The following is a 14,618-nucleotide window of genomic DNA, read 5'->3' as shown; positions in this document are numbered from 1 at the left end:
TCTCTGCTAATTTTTTCAAAACATAAATTTTTCCGAGAATTGTAAAGTTTTGAAATCATGTTTGGAAGAGCCAAAAAAAGAATAATAATTTTGTTTGGAGGGATCGAGAGCAAAAAAAAGTTCTTTCCTTTTTTGAGAGTGAGTTTCATGAAATTGTAGTTGAGAGCTGTGTGTGTGTGTGCAACGACAAGCCAAGGCTAAATTCGCAAGATTGAACTGAAGCTTGTACTATGTTCTTTTCTAGTCTTTTTCCTTTGACAAAGAAGCTAATGTGAATTTCACCAAATTCTATTAATACAATTTCTATAAGATATGAACCAGTGCATTATATTTATTCACTTGGTAAGTGTAGCCTTGTGCCTGTCATAACACAATATTGATTGACCCTACCCTAATACACACAAATAAAAAAAATTAGAATAAAGATACTTTTTTTGTGGAATTTCAATTAAAAAAGAAAAAGAAAGAAATTTTTTTTTTGGGGGGGGGGGGGGGGGGGGGAAGGAGGGGAGTGGTATTTGCTCGGAAAAACTCAACTGCAAGGCAAACAACACACAAAAGTAAATAACTAGAAACAACAAACAACAAACAACAAATGACAAACGAAGCGAAAAAAAAAAAAAAATTTTGCTTCGATTCGGCTCCCCCACCCACACTAAAATCTGGAGATGTATGGGGATAGGTGGTGGGGGCATAAAGAAGAATACGACTAAGAAATTTGGAGAGAAAAGGCAAATCTGCCCATTTTCTTTTTCCAAAAAAAAAAGATTAATAAACAATTTTTTTTTCATTAAAAGAGAATGAGCGTATACAATACAAGCTCGATTAAAGAGTCTCACAATGCTCTGGATATGAACGCCGTGTAACAGAATATTGTTTTCAACGTTGATGTATTTCAGATTTGTTGATGAACCATTGATGAATTTAAACTATAAACGTTTTGTTTTTTATTTTTGTTTTATTTTGTTTTGGTTCCTTTCCAATTCTTTTTAGTAGTTTATTTATTTATTTATTTGCTTTGCTTGTTCATATTTGATATAAGATAACTGTGTAAACAGTTACCATGCATTCTTTGTATTGAACAGTTAGACCTTATGCAAGAGCAAATGACCAGGAAGATGGAGACTTTATCGACTTGTTTTTATTGTCAAGGGATGTTATGAGAGTTGCAAGCGGTGGAAAAAATCGGAATTACTAGTAAGCGAGAAACGCACAGGTCGTGCAAATAAAGAAAAAAAAAGGTAAGAAAAAAAAGATGAATTACTCTTTATACCTTCTTCTCTTTACTTTTTACACTTTGCTATTTGCTTTTTGCTGTTGGGGTTTTATTGTTCTATTGTTCGGAATATTTTTACTTCCTTCCTTCCTTCCTTCCTTCCGTATAAATGTTGTGGAGATATAAACTTATTGAGGTGTCTTTCTGCCTTATTGCTATGTTCCGATCACACACTATGTAGATGCTTTATTATTTTCAGTAATCATTTTTAATAATTTTTAATATTATTATTATTATTATTCTGCGTGATCACAATTTAAATCCTTGTCTTTTTTCTTCCTCTATTTCCATTATCTTAATCTTTTAATGATATCCTTTTTGCAATTCATTACAATAAAGCACAAGTTTGCTTATGAACAGGACTGCAAGCAGGTTGTTGTTACCTCTTTTGTCTCTCTCTCTATATATATATACCTACCAAAAGAGCCCATGTATAAGCCAGTCACACAAAAGGCGCTAATATTAGATGTCGCCCCACATCCACAATACCACAAAGCCAACAAAACAATACACAAAAAGAAAAAGAAAAAATTAGTACGAAATCTCCCTCTTTCTTTTCATCTCATATTTTTCCATCCTTACCTCATCTGCCCTTCTTTTTCACTTGCCCTTCCCCTTCTCTTTCCCTTACCTCTTCCCCCCCCTCCACCTACCAAGCCTTCACTATTATCTATAGTCTTCCTGCATGTTTGAATTTCACCTTTAGATATGTCTATATAATATATATATATATATATATATATATGTATATATGTGTACAACTGCATCTTGTATTCTTCCGTGTCAGAGCAAACTAGGGTGGAGCAAAGTGGAACAATATCACCTCCTTAATTTATTATTAAAATCCATTTTCCAGTATTTTTTTTAAATTTCTTTTTTTTCTTTCCTTACTCTCTATGTGTGTGTGTGTGTCTGTGTGTATTTTATTGTATATGTATACATTGATGTATATACATTTGTTTTGGTAAATTTTGTATATATTGTATTTGCCCGGATTAAAAAAAATTATTCAGTTTTAAGACCCACTGGAATTTCAATATAGGGGAAATAAAAGACCCCCCATCATCATTATACTGTCACCACACAAGAGAGAGAGAAACAATTTTTCCACAATAATAATTATTACCTGATATTCACCACTTCTTCACCACTTCTTCACCACTTCTTCACCACTTCTTCACCACTTCTTCACCACTTTTTAACCACTTTGTCCAAGTTCATCTATAGGGCTAGACATACACCCACCCCATACATCCACTACACAAAGAGTCAATACAACTAATCACCCACATTTGTATGATAAATACCCATATATACTGAATAGCTTTCTATCTTTATATCTTTTTCCTTTTTTATATTCAATTTTTGCTTGTGTCTGTGAGTGTTTTATTCTTTGTTTTCCACTAGTTTGTTCAATTTTTTATTACTACAATTCCCTACCAACTAAGTAATTTGACCCCGCCATGTATAGTTCCCCATTTACAAATAACCTTCATCAGAAGGCACCATCACAATTCAAGGAAAATGCTAGAACAGCCATTTACAACCAAATCCCACCATCAAACAACCTTAATGCACATGACCCCAATAAAAAAATACCCCGTTTGCAACCATCTGCATCCTCCATACGATCAGCTCCTTCACAATACTTTAAAAACTCATACAAACTGTTACTGCACCGATCAAGAACAACTCCTACATCTTCTTCTTCTTCTTCATCCTCGTCCTCGTCGTCATCCTCCATCTTTTCATCATTAACCAACAATGGCAAACGCTCCATCAGATCAGCACCATCGATATACTCCAGCTCCACCGCAACCATCCCCGAAGATTTCGAACCTATAACCACAACGGTTGAACAATTGATTAATGACATAGCATTGCATGAACAACACTTTGAAAGAGAATTTGAAGCAAAAAAACAAAGAGAAGCTTTGCCCTTGTACAACTCACCAACTTTTGACCCAGATGAAACTTTTAAAATATCTCTTGGCTCAGGATTAACATTTCAAAACGATTTACAATCAAACTTTTTAATAGACTGGAACCTCAATGTAACACGGTGTAAACTCATCTTGATCAACTTGCCAATGATCTCATCAGCCTCAACCACACAACAACAACTTTGCTATAATCAACACTACCCACCTCAACTAGTAGGCGACTTGGCCAAAGTTGTACAACTAATAATCATCCAACCACACATTACAGACAAGGAATTGATATTCACCCTAGTACAATCAAATATATACAAAGAACACAACTTGGACTTGGCATTTCGAAAATCAGTCGCTGAAATCCTGGTTAAACAAAGCAGATTGTTGCAAATAAACTCACTGCGACAAAATACAAACTCAGAACTGCAGCATAACTTGAGCATAAACACAAATGTACTAAATGAGCACCACGATTTCTTGAAATTTAAGTACAAGGAAATCGCTGTGCGAAACTACTTGATAAATTTGGCTGCAGCGGCAACAACAGCTCATGAATACAAGCTACGGGTCGACGAGATAAAGAAACAATTGAAAGAAGGCAAACATGCTGCTGCCCTTGCCGGAAACATTATCAACCAAGGCTATACTGAAAATGGAGGTGGACAAGTAGTAGAGGGAATGGGAAAAGATTCAACAGGAATTGTTCCAGCACCAGGCAAGAGGAAATTGTCAAAGGAGGAGAAAAAAGTGTTGTGGGATCAAGTACGGCTGGATGTTTTTAAGCGAGCAGGCCTAGAAGAATAATGATAATGAAGTTCATGCATTAATACTCGTGTTTACACTTTTTCTTATAATCTTCCACCTCCCACTTCCCTATATAGAATTATTATTTTTTTTTTTTTGGTTCTGGCCATAAAACAACTAGTTAATCTCCAACTGTTGTGCATTTGTAATAAGCAAAGGTTTAATATTAATGTTTAAAGAGCAAGACTCTATTACTACAATATTCAGTTCTCTAGCTTAATATGTTCTCTTTTTTTTTTGTTTTGGCACATCTACTTGGTAAAACCCAGTCACGTAAATTAAAAATTGTTTATTCATTTACCTATGTATAAACAGATAAATCAAGAACCGTTATTTCTTTTCTTTTCTTTTCTTTTCTTTTCTTTTCTTTTCTTTTCTTTTCTTTTCTTTTCTTTTCTTTTCTTTTCTTTTCTTTTCTTTTCTTTTCTTTTCTTTTCTTTTCTTTTCTTTTTTTTCTTTGTTGTTCTGTATCCAAATCCAACGAGTGTCAATATCCAAACTCTTCTTATTCCAAATACTAGATAACTCATTCACCAACAATGGATCTTGCTCTCCCCCCCCCCCCCCCACTGCACACCCAGACACACATTCATAATTTAAAATCGTTTCCTATTATGTTTAACCTTTTTGTAAAAAGCACGTTTACCACTCTCCCTTTCCTTTTGAATCTCACCATACTTTCTCTTGAAATACTTCTTTGTCGCATCATCTGCCAACACTTCACCAACAAGACTCGTGCCTCTCTCTTTACGCTTCAATTGGTTATAATAGCCTGTAGAGCTCTCAATGATCTCACCCATTTGGAAATGTTTTGGTATGGACCATTTCTCACGCTTATAATGTCGCTTTGGATCAAGTGCCTGACGCTGTTGAATAATTTGCAAATCACGCTTAAGTTGTGGTGTAAGTTCTGGTCTTCCCATATGGAACCAACGAGAATCGGTTGTATCGTCTGAACTCTTTTCTTTTTTGGAAATGGGGATGGGATCGTATATCTTCAATGTGCCAGCGGATGTTTTAGATTTATCTTTACCATTACTTTTACCATTGCTTTTGCTGTTATTGCTGCTGTTGTTGTTGTTGTTGTTGTCAAAAGTGGATTGAAGTTTAGGAAGAGAACGCAAGGATCGTTCTATGCTCCTATAATCATCAACTTCTAGTTGATCTGGCAAAGCCCCTGAAGCCAAAGACTCATTATTACTAGTGTCAAGTTCTTTCTTCAAATCGGCAAATAAATCATCCAAGGAAACATTAGCATCTTCTTTATTGCCAACTTGTGGCGTATGTGAAGTAGCATTCTTGCTTTCTGAGGTGAAGGACTCCGTCTCCGAACTTTCAGCTATTGTTGGCTCTTGAGGCACTTTACGTTGCTGAATCATAAAAATTTAATTTGGATCTAGAACTCTTGATACTGGGAAAATGTAAATAAAAAAATAAAGGTATTATGTCCACAAGACTATTTAAACTATCTTTCTTTTATAAATTTGTTAGATGCTTGCACTTTATTTCACGTCAACCTCAGTTTTTAATACCACTTTTAATTTTATATTTCCTCTTCCCCTTCTCTCCTTGAGTCTTGCACAAAAGTGAGATGAGGTAGAGCTATCAACCCATTGTCGCGACTTCTGAATAGGAAAAGGAGAAAAAATAAAAAAGAAAAAAGAATAGAATAAAAAAGACAAATAAAAATATAAAATAAAAAAAAAGAGAACACGACATTGGGCATTGTAGAACTTTTGCAACTTTACTTAAACTTATCAAGACACTAACACTTGCACGAAAAGACTTTAAGAAACCACTTCAAAGCTAGTTCATTCTCGACTTTTATCAAGATTACATCTTTTACATTCCTTTTTAATTAATTTTTATTTTCTTTTCTTTTTTTTTTCTTCATTTTTTTTTTGTCTTAATCTCGTTAGAAACTTTTTTTCAAAAAAAAATAATGAATATATTTTGGGTTGCCTTTAAATTTATAGTTGTAGTATACACATATATACTATATCAATGATATACTCCGATACCATATACCAATTAGGTATATCTTCGTGAAGTACTTTTTTTTTATTGAAAAAAACCCGCTCTCTCCGTCGCTTCAACTCTCTAATCTTTTCAAATACCATCCGAGAATCCACTCACCAATGATTTGTTCAATCCACCTTCCTTTACGGCCAACTCGTAATAACCATAGATTGTAGTCACAGCCAACAAGATTGCAGTACCACTACCCAAAGTACCCATCAAATCACATACAACAGATAAGGCACCGATGGTTGCACCACCAAAAGCAGCGGCAATAGGAATAATCTTTTTCAACTCTCTGTATGCTGAGGTTTCTCTATGTCCAGCAATCACAAGACCTTGCTCCTTAAATTGCTTAGCGACATCTCTTGGTGAGGTACCGCTAATCTCAATCCATGTGGTTGAAAAGACAGCACATGAGCCAAGCACAAATGCAATATACACTGTGGTCTTGATAGGATCCAACAATGCCTCAGACCAACTGAATGGTGGTTGAATATAATAGGCTAATCCACCATTGGCATATAATTGAGCAGAACCAGGTCTTGCATCCCAAGTACCCAATAACTTGATAAAGATATTGTTGGGCCATCTCATAAACAACAATTGCGACATGATAAAAATATTTGAAGCCAATGCACTTTCCAACATAATAGGAATGTTTGAAGTGTAGAACAACCTGATTGGGTATAAACCATAAGGACCTCTTTGTCTAGTTGACTTGATGGGCAATTCGATTCTGAAACCTTGTAAATAAACAACTGCAAAAAAGACCAAAACTGTGGCAATTAATTGAAACATGTTTGGCAAATTTGGTCTATAGAATGACTCAATCAAGGCTCTTTTCTTATCTTTCCTTGATCCCAACAAATGGAACATAGCTACAACTGCGCCATCAAACTCAGTACCTCTAGCTGAAGAAGATGTTGTTGGTGCAAATGTTTTCCAAAACACTTGTTCACAAGTATTTGTGGCAGTGAACAATGAAACACCGCTTCCTAAACCATACCCTTTTTGTAATAATTCATCTAAAAGAATAACAATAATACTAGCAAACACCAATTGTAAGATCAACAAGAGACACAAACCAACGCCCAATGACTTTGGTGGGCCGTACATTCCGGTCAAAACATACACTGTTGCTTGGCCCACTGCCAACAAAATGGCCAATAATTTCTGGGCAACTTGAAAGGTTTCACGATCATTCTTGTTTTGCATATCAACATGAATCAACTTGGTACCTTGCAACAATTGAAACAACATACCTGAGGAAACAATAGGTGAAATACCCAACTCCATCAAGGTACCTCTATTCGAGGCAAGCATCATTCTAAGCCAGAACAATGGGTCACTGGAATCTGAACTAGCAATACCATAAAGCGGAATTTCTGACATAACGAGGAAAATCATCAATGTAATTATTGTCCACATAACTCTTTGCTGGAATTGCACTTTACGCTCTGGTGCAATCACCTCTGGTAAGAAAGGACTAAATGGTTTAACCAAGTCCAATACACAAAGCCCACTCATTATTTTATATGATTGTTGTGATACTTTTTATTAGTGGAAAGAATAAAACAAAACGTTCAAAAGAACCAAAAAAAAAGAAGGAAAAAAATAGTAGCAACGATAATGTTGATACTAAAGAATCAAATAAAATAAAAAAAAGGAAAAAAATGAAGTAAGATAATGAAACAGAAACAAGGGGAAATGTCTGTTCAATTGACTAGATTATCGAAATTCACTTTTGCTTTGTGAAATGGTAAACTAGTTGTGGTGAAGGTGAATAAGATCCCAACGTGGCCAATGATTGATAGCTTAAAACGTGTGTGGAAATAAGGGAAGGTGTTATTCAAGACTGGAAATCCTCTATACACTGTTATGTGTGTCTCTAGTAGATGTGTAGGTGCTGTTTTGTATAGACAAAAAAAAAATTGATCTCTCGAATGAAAAATTATTTACACTGAATATTCTGGTTATCGACACACTTGTTTTGAATAAGTTATGAGTGGCAGTAGAGAAAACGTAACACGTCAGTCAGTGCGTCAAAATAGAAAACCAAAAAAAAAAATCAAAAAAAAAGAGAGGAAAAAAAAAAGAGAGAGAGGAGAAGAACACGTCTCGACTGCCTCTTTGAGTAGTGTAATCTCAGAACAAGCAATAAAAGTCATATTTAGTAGCAAACTGAGATATATTGTTCACGTGACTATGGAATATTTTTGTATTCTGATTTATTTACATGATGTATCACTTGCTTAAACTATATTATTATATTATATTATATTTATATTATACTATACTCTATTATTCAGCTACTTGTGATCTCTCTGAAAAATTATTAACTTATTGCGCAATTTTTAATCAATTTGTAGATGTACCACTGTGCTAAAGATTACAATAACAAGTAATCATATCGACTTTTAAAGAACAGTAAGACAAATAATACATAGATCAAGACAACAATGGCAACTGATTGGGCAGCTAAACTAGCAAATGTGGTACCACCACCAACACAAACTCAACCACAACCTTCAAGACCTGCAACATCAGTCCCTAGAGCAGTATCATCCCAATCGATAGACAAGAAAATTCCTACACAACAACAACAACAGCAACATCACCAACTCAAGAAGAAGAATGCGTCTTCATTATCACCGCAGCCAATGACAACGACGACAACAACGGCGGGAGGAGCAGGAGCAGGAAATGTGAGGCTGCTAAATGCTTCCAATAAACGATTTTCCACCACGACACCTACTGCCTCTCCATCTTCGACTCGGAATCCAACTCCCAAAACGATTCGTGGTTCAACTCCAACTACTGTTTCGGCTACCAATGCATCTTTAGCTACATCTGGCCAAGAGTTTAATGCAAATGAGTTATTGGGTTTTTTTGATTCTGAATACAAGAAATACATTCAACAGGCTAAGGAAGATAAAGATGAAGAGAATTACAAAATTTACAAGTCCCTAGAGTCATCTAATCAATGGACAACAAAAACATCGCTGAGTAATAGCAAGAACCAAAAGAATGTAGTTTTGAGGAATCTCCACAAGGGTAATGGGTATCATGGACATCATAGTCATTCCAAAAATCATTATCACGATAGTGGTAGGAGTGGTAAAGCTGGTACTACTGATTACCAAAACATCAAGAGTGGTTCTCATAGCCCCAATGTCAATACAGTGGATATCTTGTTTGAATTAAACAGATCTATATACCAACAGAAAAATCAAGGCCCGAATCTGCAGCTGCTGTCATAACAACAATGAATGGTGTATATTTTTTTAAAAATGCAGAGAGCTGTTGCTATATTATAATAGCGATGAAAACACCCAACATGTGGTAGGGATCTAATGGGGCTGATGCAGAGAAGCGATATGATGTTTTGAGTACTGGGAAAATAGTAAAGAGCCTCGAAATGAACAAAATAAACAAATATATACACATATCTATATATATAATCATATATATATATATATATTTGTATATGTGTGTTACCCATAAACTAGCGTTCTTGTGTGCCACAAATAAATTATCCAGTACAAAGGATTCAAGATTATTGACAATTGCGAAAACCAAAACTCTTCTTCAGACGGATTTGGTGATATCATTCAACATATTTTTTATTTTTTTAGATGTCGGTATAATGTACTGATTCAACAAACACGGGTTTTAAACTCCATAGAAACTTTTTTGTCTATATCAGTTTTTTTGCAAATATTCTCTACACATTGTATTATGTAATTTATTATAAATATTCATATGCTAAATTAGCAACTGAAAACTAAAGCTTAATAAAAATAAAAAGTAGACTAAAAAGAAGGAAGAAAAAAAATATATATATATTATCACAGCCCCTAAACTAACCCCGGGGTTTTGAAGTAATTCTCTTCACAGCAATTTCCGACTTGTTCCGATTCCACCCTTTGCTCTAGAATTCGCACCAGCATATTGCCAATCGCCCACATTTATTTAACACGGACCCACGACCGATGGACTCATTTCCAAGTGCACGCTCACTATCTCAATAACGCCAGTCCCTCTCTCTTTTTTTTCTTTGTCTTTTCATAAATTTTTTTCTTTTTTGACCTTCCTGTCCTCCGTTTCACAAAGCAAAAAAATTTAAAAATAATTGCTGTCGAATCCTCGTGAATGGGTCCACTTCCTACACATAGTGCACTCGAGTTCTTTCCAGTTGCTCCCATTGCGGCATTCAAACTAGGCAGAGTAAAGAACAATAAAAATAAAAAGTAAAAGTAAAAAATAAAATTGTTAATAGAAAAAAAGAATATAATAAAATTACGTCAAACCCGGGCAACTTTGACTCGTGGATGTATATGTTTGTTTCTTTCTCTATGTTGCTATCTTTCAACTTCGCCATACTCGATAAACCAGCGTCAAAGAATAGAAATAAATTCGTAGGATATGTATAGTGATGTTATGCTATGTTACGTTATGTTCAGTTCTGTTATGTTGTGTTATGTTCAGTTCTGTTATGTAGCGTATCAAGAATTACAAGTGTGTGCGAGAAATGGAAGCAAAAAGAGTGTGAGTGGAAAATATGGGGTAAATCCATTGATATTCGCATGCCGGACAAGACTCTAAAGTTGTTCGTTTTCTCCTACCTCCCCAAACAATGCAAAAAATAAAAAAATTACCCAGAATGATTGAATCTTTTAAAAAAAAAAATACAAATTCGTTTTTTTTTTTACCTTTTTCTTTTTCTTTTTTCCTTTTTCCTTTTTCCTTTTTCCATTCTTTCTTTTCTTCTTTCTTTTCTTTCTTGATAATAAGATTAAACTTAACTAATCATTCTTTCTATATTTACCTTATTAATTGAATTAACCAAATCAACCGAATAATGACAGAAGCAGCCAACGATACAGTCTCCAAACAGATGGATGTTGAGACCGATATCATCACATTGACGAGATTTATTTTGCAAGAACAACAAAAGACAGCCCCCAATGCCACTGGTGAGTTGAGTCTCTTGCTTAACTCTTTACAATTTGCATTCAAATTTATTGCACACAACATCAGAAGAGCCGAGTTGGTCAACTTGATTGGTGTCTCGGGTACAGCAAACTCTACAGGTGATGTACAAAAGAAATTGGATGTTATTGGTGATGAGATTTTCATTAATGCAATGAAGTCGTCAAACAATGTAAAGGTTCTTGTTAGTGAAGAACAGGAAGATTTGATCATCTTTGAAGGTGGTGGAAGGTATGCTGTGTGTACTGATCCAATCGATGGTAGTTCCAATATCGATGCTGGTGTTTCTGTGGGTACGATCTTCGGAATCTATAGATTGAGGGACGACTCCAACGGCTCGATAAACGATGTGTTGAGAAAAGGTACTGAGATGGTTGCTGCCGGTTATACAATGTACGGTGCTTCTGCGCATTTGATGTTGACCACTGGTACCGGTGTCAATGGATTCACTTTGGATACCAACTTGGGTGAATTCATACTTACGCAACCAGATTTGAAGATCCCTGAACACAGAGCCATCTACTCTGTTAATGAGGGTAACTCTTACTACTGGCCAGACTATGTCAAGAACTACATTGCAGATTTGAAGAAACCTCAGGATTCCCTTAAAGGTAAACCATATAGTGCAAGATATATTGGTTCTATGGTTGCCGATATTCACAGAACCTTGCTTTACGGAGGTATTTTCAGTTATCCAGCAGACACAAAATCCAAGAATGGTAAATTGAGAATCTTGTACGAATGTTTCCCCATGGCTATGCTTTTGGAGCAAGCTGGTGGTAGAGCCGTGACTGATAAAGGTGAAAGAATCTTGGATATCTTGCCAAAAGGAATCCACGACAAATCCGGTATTTGGTTAGGATCCAAGGGTGAGGTTGATAGATTTGAATCGTACATTCCAAAGGCGTAAGGAAGAGGTTGGAACTTTTTGAGAAGAGAGCAAAGAATAAGAGGTGTGACGTGCATAGTTGATTTATGTATATTGTAAAGCAAAAAAAATACAAACAAAGTTAGCTTACCTATTGATGTGATTCAGGTGATGATTGTAAATATTCCGTAATATATCAAGCAAAAATCTGCTTCTCGAATTGAAAAGTTAAATTAAGTTTTTCGTTGTTGTTGTTGTTGTTGTTGTTGTTTTCATGATTCTTCTTGTTTACCTTATCTCTTTCTCGATGCAAGAATTATTAAGCTGTCGGGAGATCGGAAGTTTAAATCCTCTCCACAATTTCTTTTTCCGTTTTTGAATCCGGCGCGCTTCATCCGCGAACAAAAAAAATAAGTTAAAAAATTAAAATTAAAAAAATTAAAAAAATTAAAAAGATCAAGAAATAGAAAGAATGTGAGAGTGCGAGAGAGTGCAGGAGTGAGAATAAGGAAAATAGAAATTTTGAAACCTATCATCAATTCGCAGCCAACACGGCAAATAACAACCGTACTACATATTGGAAAATACTTGTTACACGTTATTTCCTTATTATACCAACCCTGTTTCAACATCACTCATACTTCTATATAGTATATTTGAATCGTCATCTGTGATTCTTGGAGTATTAGAGACTGATGGACAGAGTCACATTTCAATACCGGGAAATCAATATTAGTGAGTCATCGTTCCATCGGCAGTTAAAATTTACAACATCTAAATACATCGAGTAGCCAAAAACGAAAAAACGAAAAAACGAAAAAACGAAAAAACCAATAAACTAATAAACCAATAAACTGATAAACCAAAAACTCAACAAGCTAGTACTGGAGCATTTGCAATAGGACCTGCTTTACAATAATCATACTCAAATATACTTGCATACTAGGCATCAATAGCATCAATAGCAATTACAACTACATTTAGCATCTGTTTTATTTTTTATTTTTATTTTTTTCTTTTTGGCCTTTTGTCATCATTATTAACATTGTTCTTATCGTTTTCATTAATATTGAATATTTTTATTACCATTCCATAGTATATCAATAATGAAATTCATTCAACTAATATCGCAAAAGATCAAGGTATACTTATCCTCTCGCATCTCGCCGCCACATCTTAGACTATCTGCATTCTTGATTTCCTTACTTTCATGTCTAGTTTCAGGATCGATACTTTTATTTACCCTTTTTGCACCAACCTTCCACTCGCTTTTAGGGTTAACTTATTTACAGATTAATTTCATAGCATCTGTTTCTATTGGAGGGATGTATTTGAGTCTACCTATCCTTGGATATCTTTCCGACTGTTATGGACCATCTATCCTACTGTTCTTGTCGATGTGGCTTTTTGTGCCAGCATATTTTTGCAATAGTTTGCTAGTAAGCAAACAGTATGCTGGGGTATGGATCTATGCAATAACGTTTGGAATGATTGGGTTAGCCACGTCGAGCTTGTACTTCTCCAACTTGTTGACATGCGCCAAAATTTTCCCACACCACAAGGGATTGGCCATCTCGTTACCCGTGACTTGTTATGGATTAAGTGCGTTATTAGGCTCTCAAGTATTGAAAATGGAACAGTTTAAATACATAAATAAAGCAGAGAATGAAGGAAGAATAGGGTGGGTTCAAGGCAATGACAAAGATCATGATGATAGCAATAATGTGCTCAACTTAGTAAGGGCTTTCGAATTCTTTGCGTTGCTTTATTTGATTGTGGGCATTTTAAGTTTTGTATCAAGTTCAATAGTCATAGTTGAGCAAGATGCAATATTTGAAGAGTTTGAAGACATGATTACTGGAGATACCACTAACGCTACTTCTTCCGCTTCCGCATCAGCATCTGCCTCCTCTTCCGGCAATATAAACACCGACAGCTTTGATCTGGGTGCATCTGAAACGACACCTTTACGTCATGACTCAGCTCATTCATACAATGAGTTAACTCCACTGAGATCACGTAGATCGATGGATCCTCCAAACCATAAGCAACGATACTTGAGATTTCTCAAAGATATCTCTGCTTGGGTTATTCTTATTTCCTTAATACTTAATATTGGACCTTTGGAAAGTTACCAGAACAACCTCAGCTCCATTATTGCATTAACAACAGCACCGACCATGCCATCGAGTGCCAAGTCGCTGGATTTATCGAATAAAGTGGGTCTTTTAGCTACATTTTCTACATTATCCAGGCTCATTCTTGGGGTTCTTATTGACCTTTTCCAATCTCATAAATTAAACCCAATCTGGCTTCTTGTCTGCACCATAGTTGTGGGAAGTTTTGGTCAATGGTATAATAACATTATATTAAGTGGTATCGCCTATGGTGGTCTATTTACTATATACCCAACGATTGTCGCCTCAGTGTGGGGGATAGATATCATGGGTTCGACATGGGGTTCATTGATGATTGCACCAGCTATTGGATCAATAATCTATTCTTTGTTTTATGGAAAGATTGCCGATCAGGACCTAGCCAACCCGGAAAATGGAATCGGTGCGTATTTTGTAAGTACCTCGATCTCATTAGTGGTTAGTTGCGTATTGGTGCTAATGGCTTATAAAGTCTGGCGTAAACGCGGTCAACTCCTTTCTTAGAATATAACTAATAAAGTAGAGAAAATAGATCAAATGGCAAAAATAAAACAAAATTCAAA

General features: G+C 35.4%; 6 protein-coding genes across 6 annotated transcripts; 4 read left to right on the top strand and 2 right to left on the bottom strand. All coding sequences in view use genetic code 12, as the record gives it.

Moving 5' to 3' along the window:
* Positions 1–2,739: 2,739 nt before the first annotated feature.
* STD1 (transcription factor) lies at positions 2,740–4,017 on the top strand (the record flags this gene model as incomplete). The annotated part of the gene is made up of 1 exon (XM_001526353.1): positions 2,740–4,017. The coding sequence occupies one exon, from the start codon at positions 2,740–2,742 to the stop codon at positions 4,015–4,017; it is 1,278 nt and encodes a 425-aa protein (XP_001526403.2).
* A 596-nt stretch (positions 4,018–4,613) lies between these two features.
* fcf2 (dTDP-fucopyranose mutase) lies at positions 4,614–5,396 on the bottom strand (the record flags this gene model as incomplete). The annotated part of the gene is made up of 1 exon (XM_001526352.1): positions 4,614–5,396. The coding sequence occupies one exon, from the start codon at positions 5,394–5,396 to the stop codon at positions 4,614–4,616; it is 783 nt and encodes a 260-aa protein (XP_001526402.1).
* Positions 5,397–6,126: 730 nt separating this feature from the next.
* On the bottom strand, positions 6,127–7,566 carry SEC61 (translocon subunit; the record flags this gene model as incomplete). Its single annotated transcript, XM_001526351.1, has 1 exon — positions 6,127–7,566. One exon carries the CDS (start codon positions 7,564–7,566, stop codon positions 6,127–6,129), a length of 1,440 nt encoding a protein of 479 aa, XP_001526401.1.
* Positions 7,567–8,498: 932 nt separating this feature from the next.
* Positions 8,499–9,299, top strand: PVL30_003783 (uncharacterized protein; the record flags this gene model as incomplete). The annotated part of the gene is made up of 1 exon (XM_001526350.1): positions 8,499–9,299. The coding sequence occupies one exon, from the start codon at positions 8,499–8,501 to the stop codon at positions 9,297–9,299; it is 801 nt and encodes a 266-aa protein (XP_001526400.2).
* Positions 9,300–10,900: 1,601 nt separating this feature from the next.
* On the top strand, positions 10,901–11,941 carry FBP1 (Fructose-1,6-bisphosphatase; the record flags this gene model as incomplete). The annotated part of the gene is made up of 1 exon (XM_001526349.1): positions 10,901–11,941. One exon carries the CDS (start codon positions 10,901–10,903, stop codon positions 11,939–11,941), a length of 1,041 nt encoding a protein of 346 aa, XP_001526399.1.
* A 1,064-nt stretch (positions 11,942–13,005) lies between these two features.
* Positions 13,006–14,559, top strand: MCH1 (Putative monocarboxylate transporter mch1; the record flags this gene model as incomplete). The annotated part of the gene is made up of 1 exon (XM_001526348.1): positions 13,006–14,559. One exon carries the CDS (start codon positions 13,006–13,008, stop codon positions 14,557–14,559), a length of 1,554 nt encoding a protein of 517 aa, XP_001526398.2.
* Between the last annotated feature and the right edge of the window lie 59 nt (positions 14,560–14,618).

This window comes from Lodderomyces elongisporus, chromosome 4 (assembly GCF_030384665.1).
Source record: "Lodderomyces elongisporus chromosome 4, complete sequence".
NCBI lineage: Eukaryota > Fungi > Ascomycota > Pichiomycetes > Serinales > Debaryomycetaceae > Lodderomyces > Lodderomyces elongisporus.
Note: the sequence above shows the minus strand (reverse complement) of the source record. Positions and strands in the feature narration are given on the sequence as shown.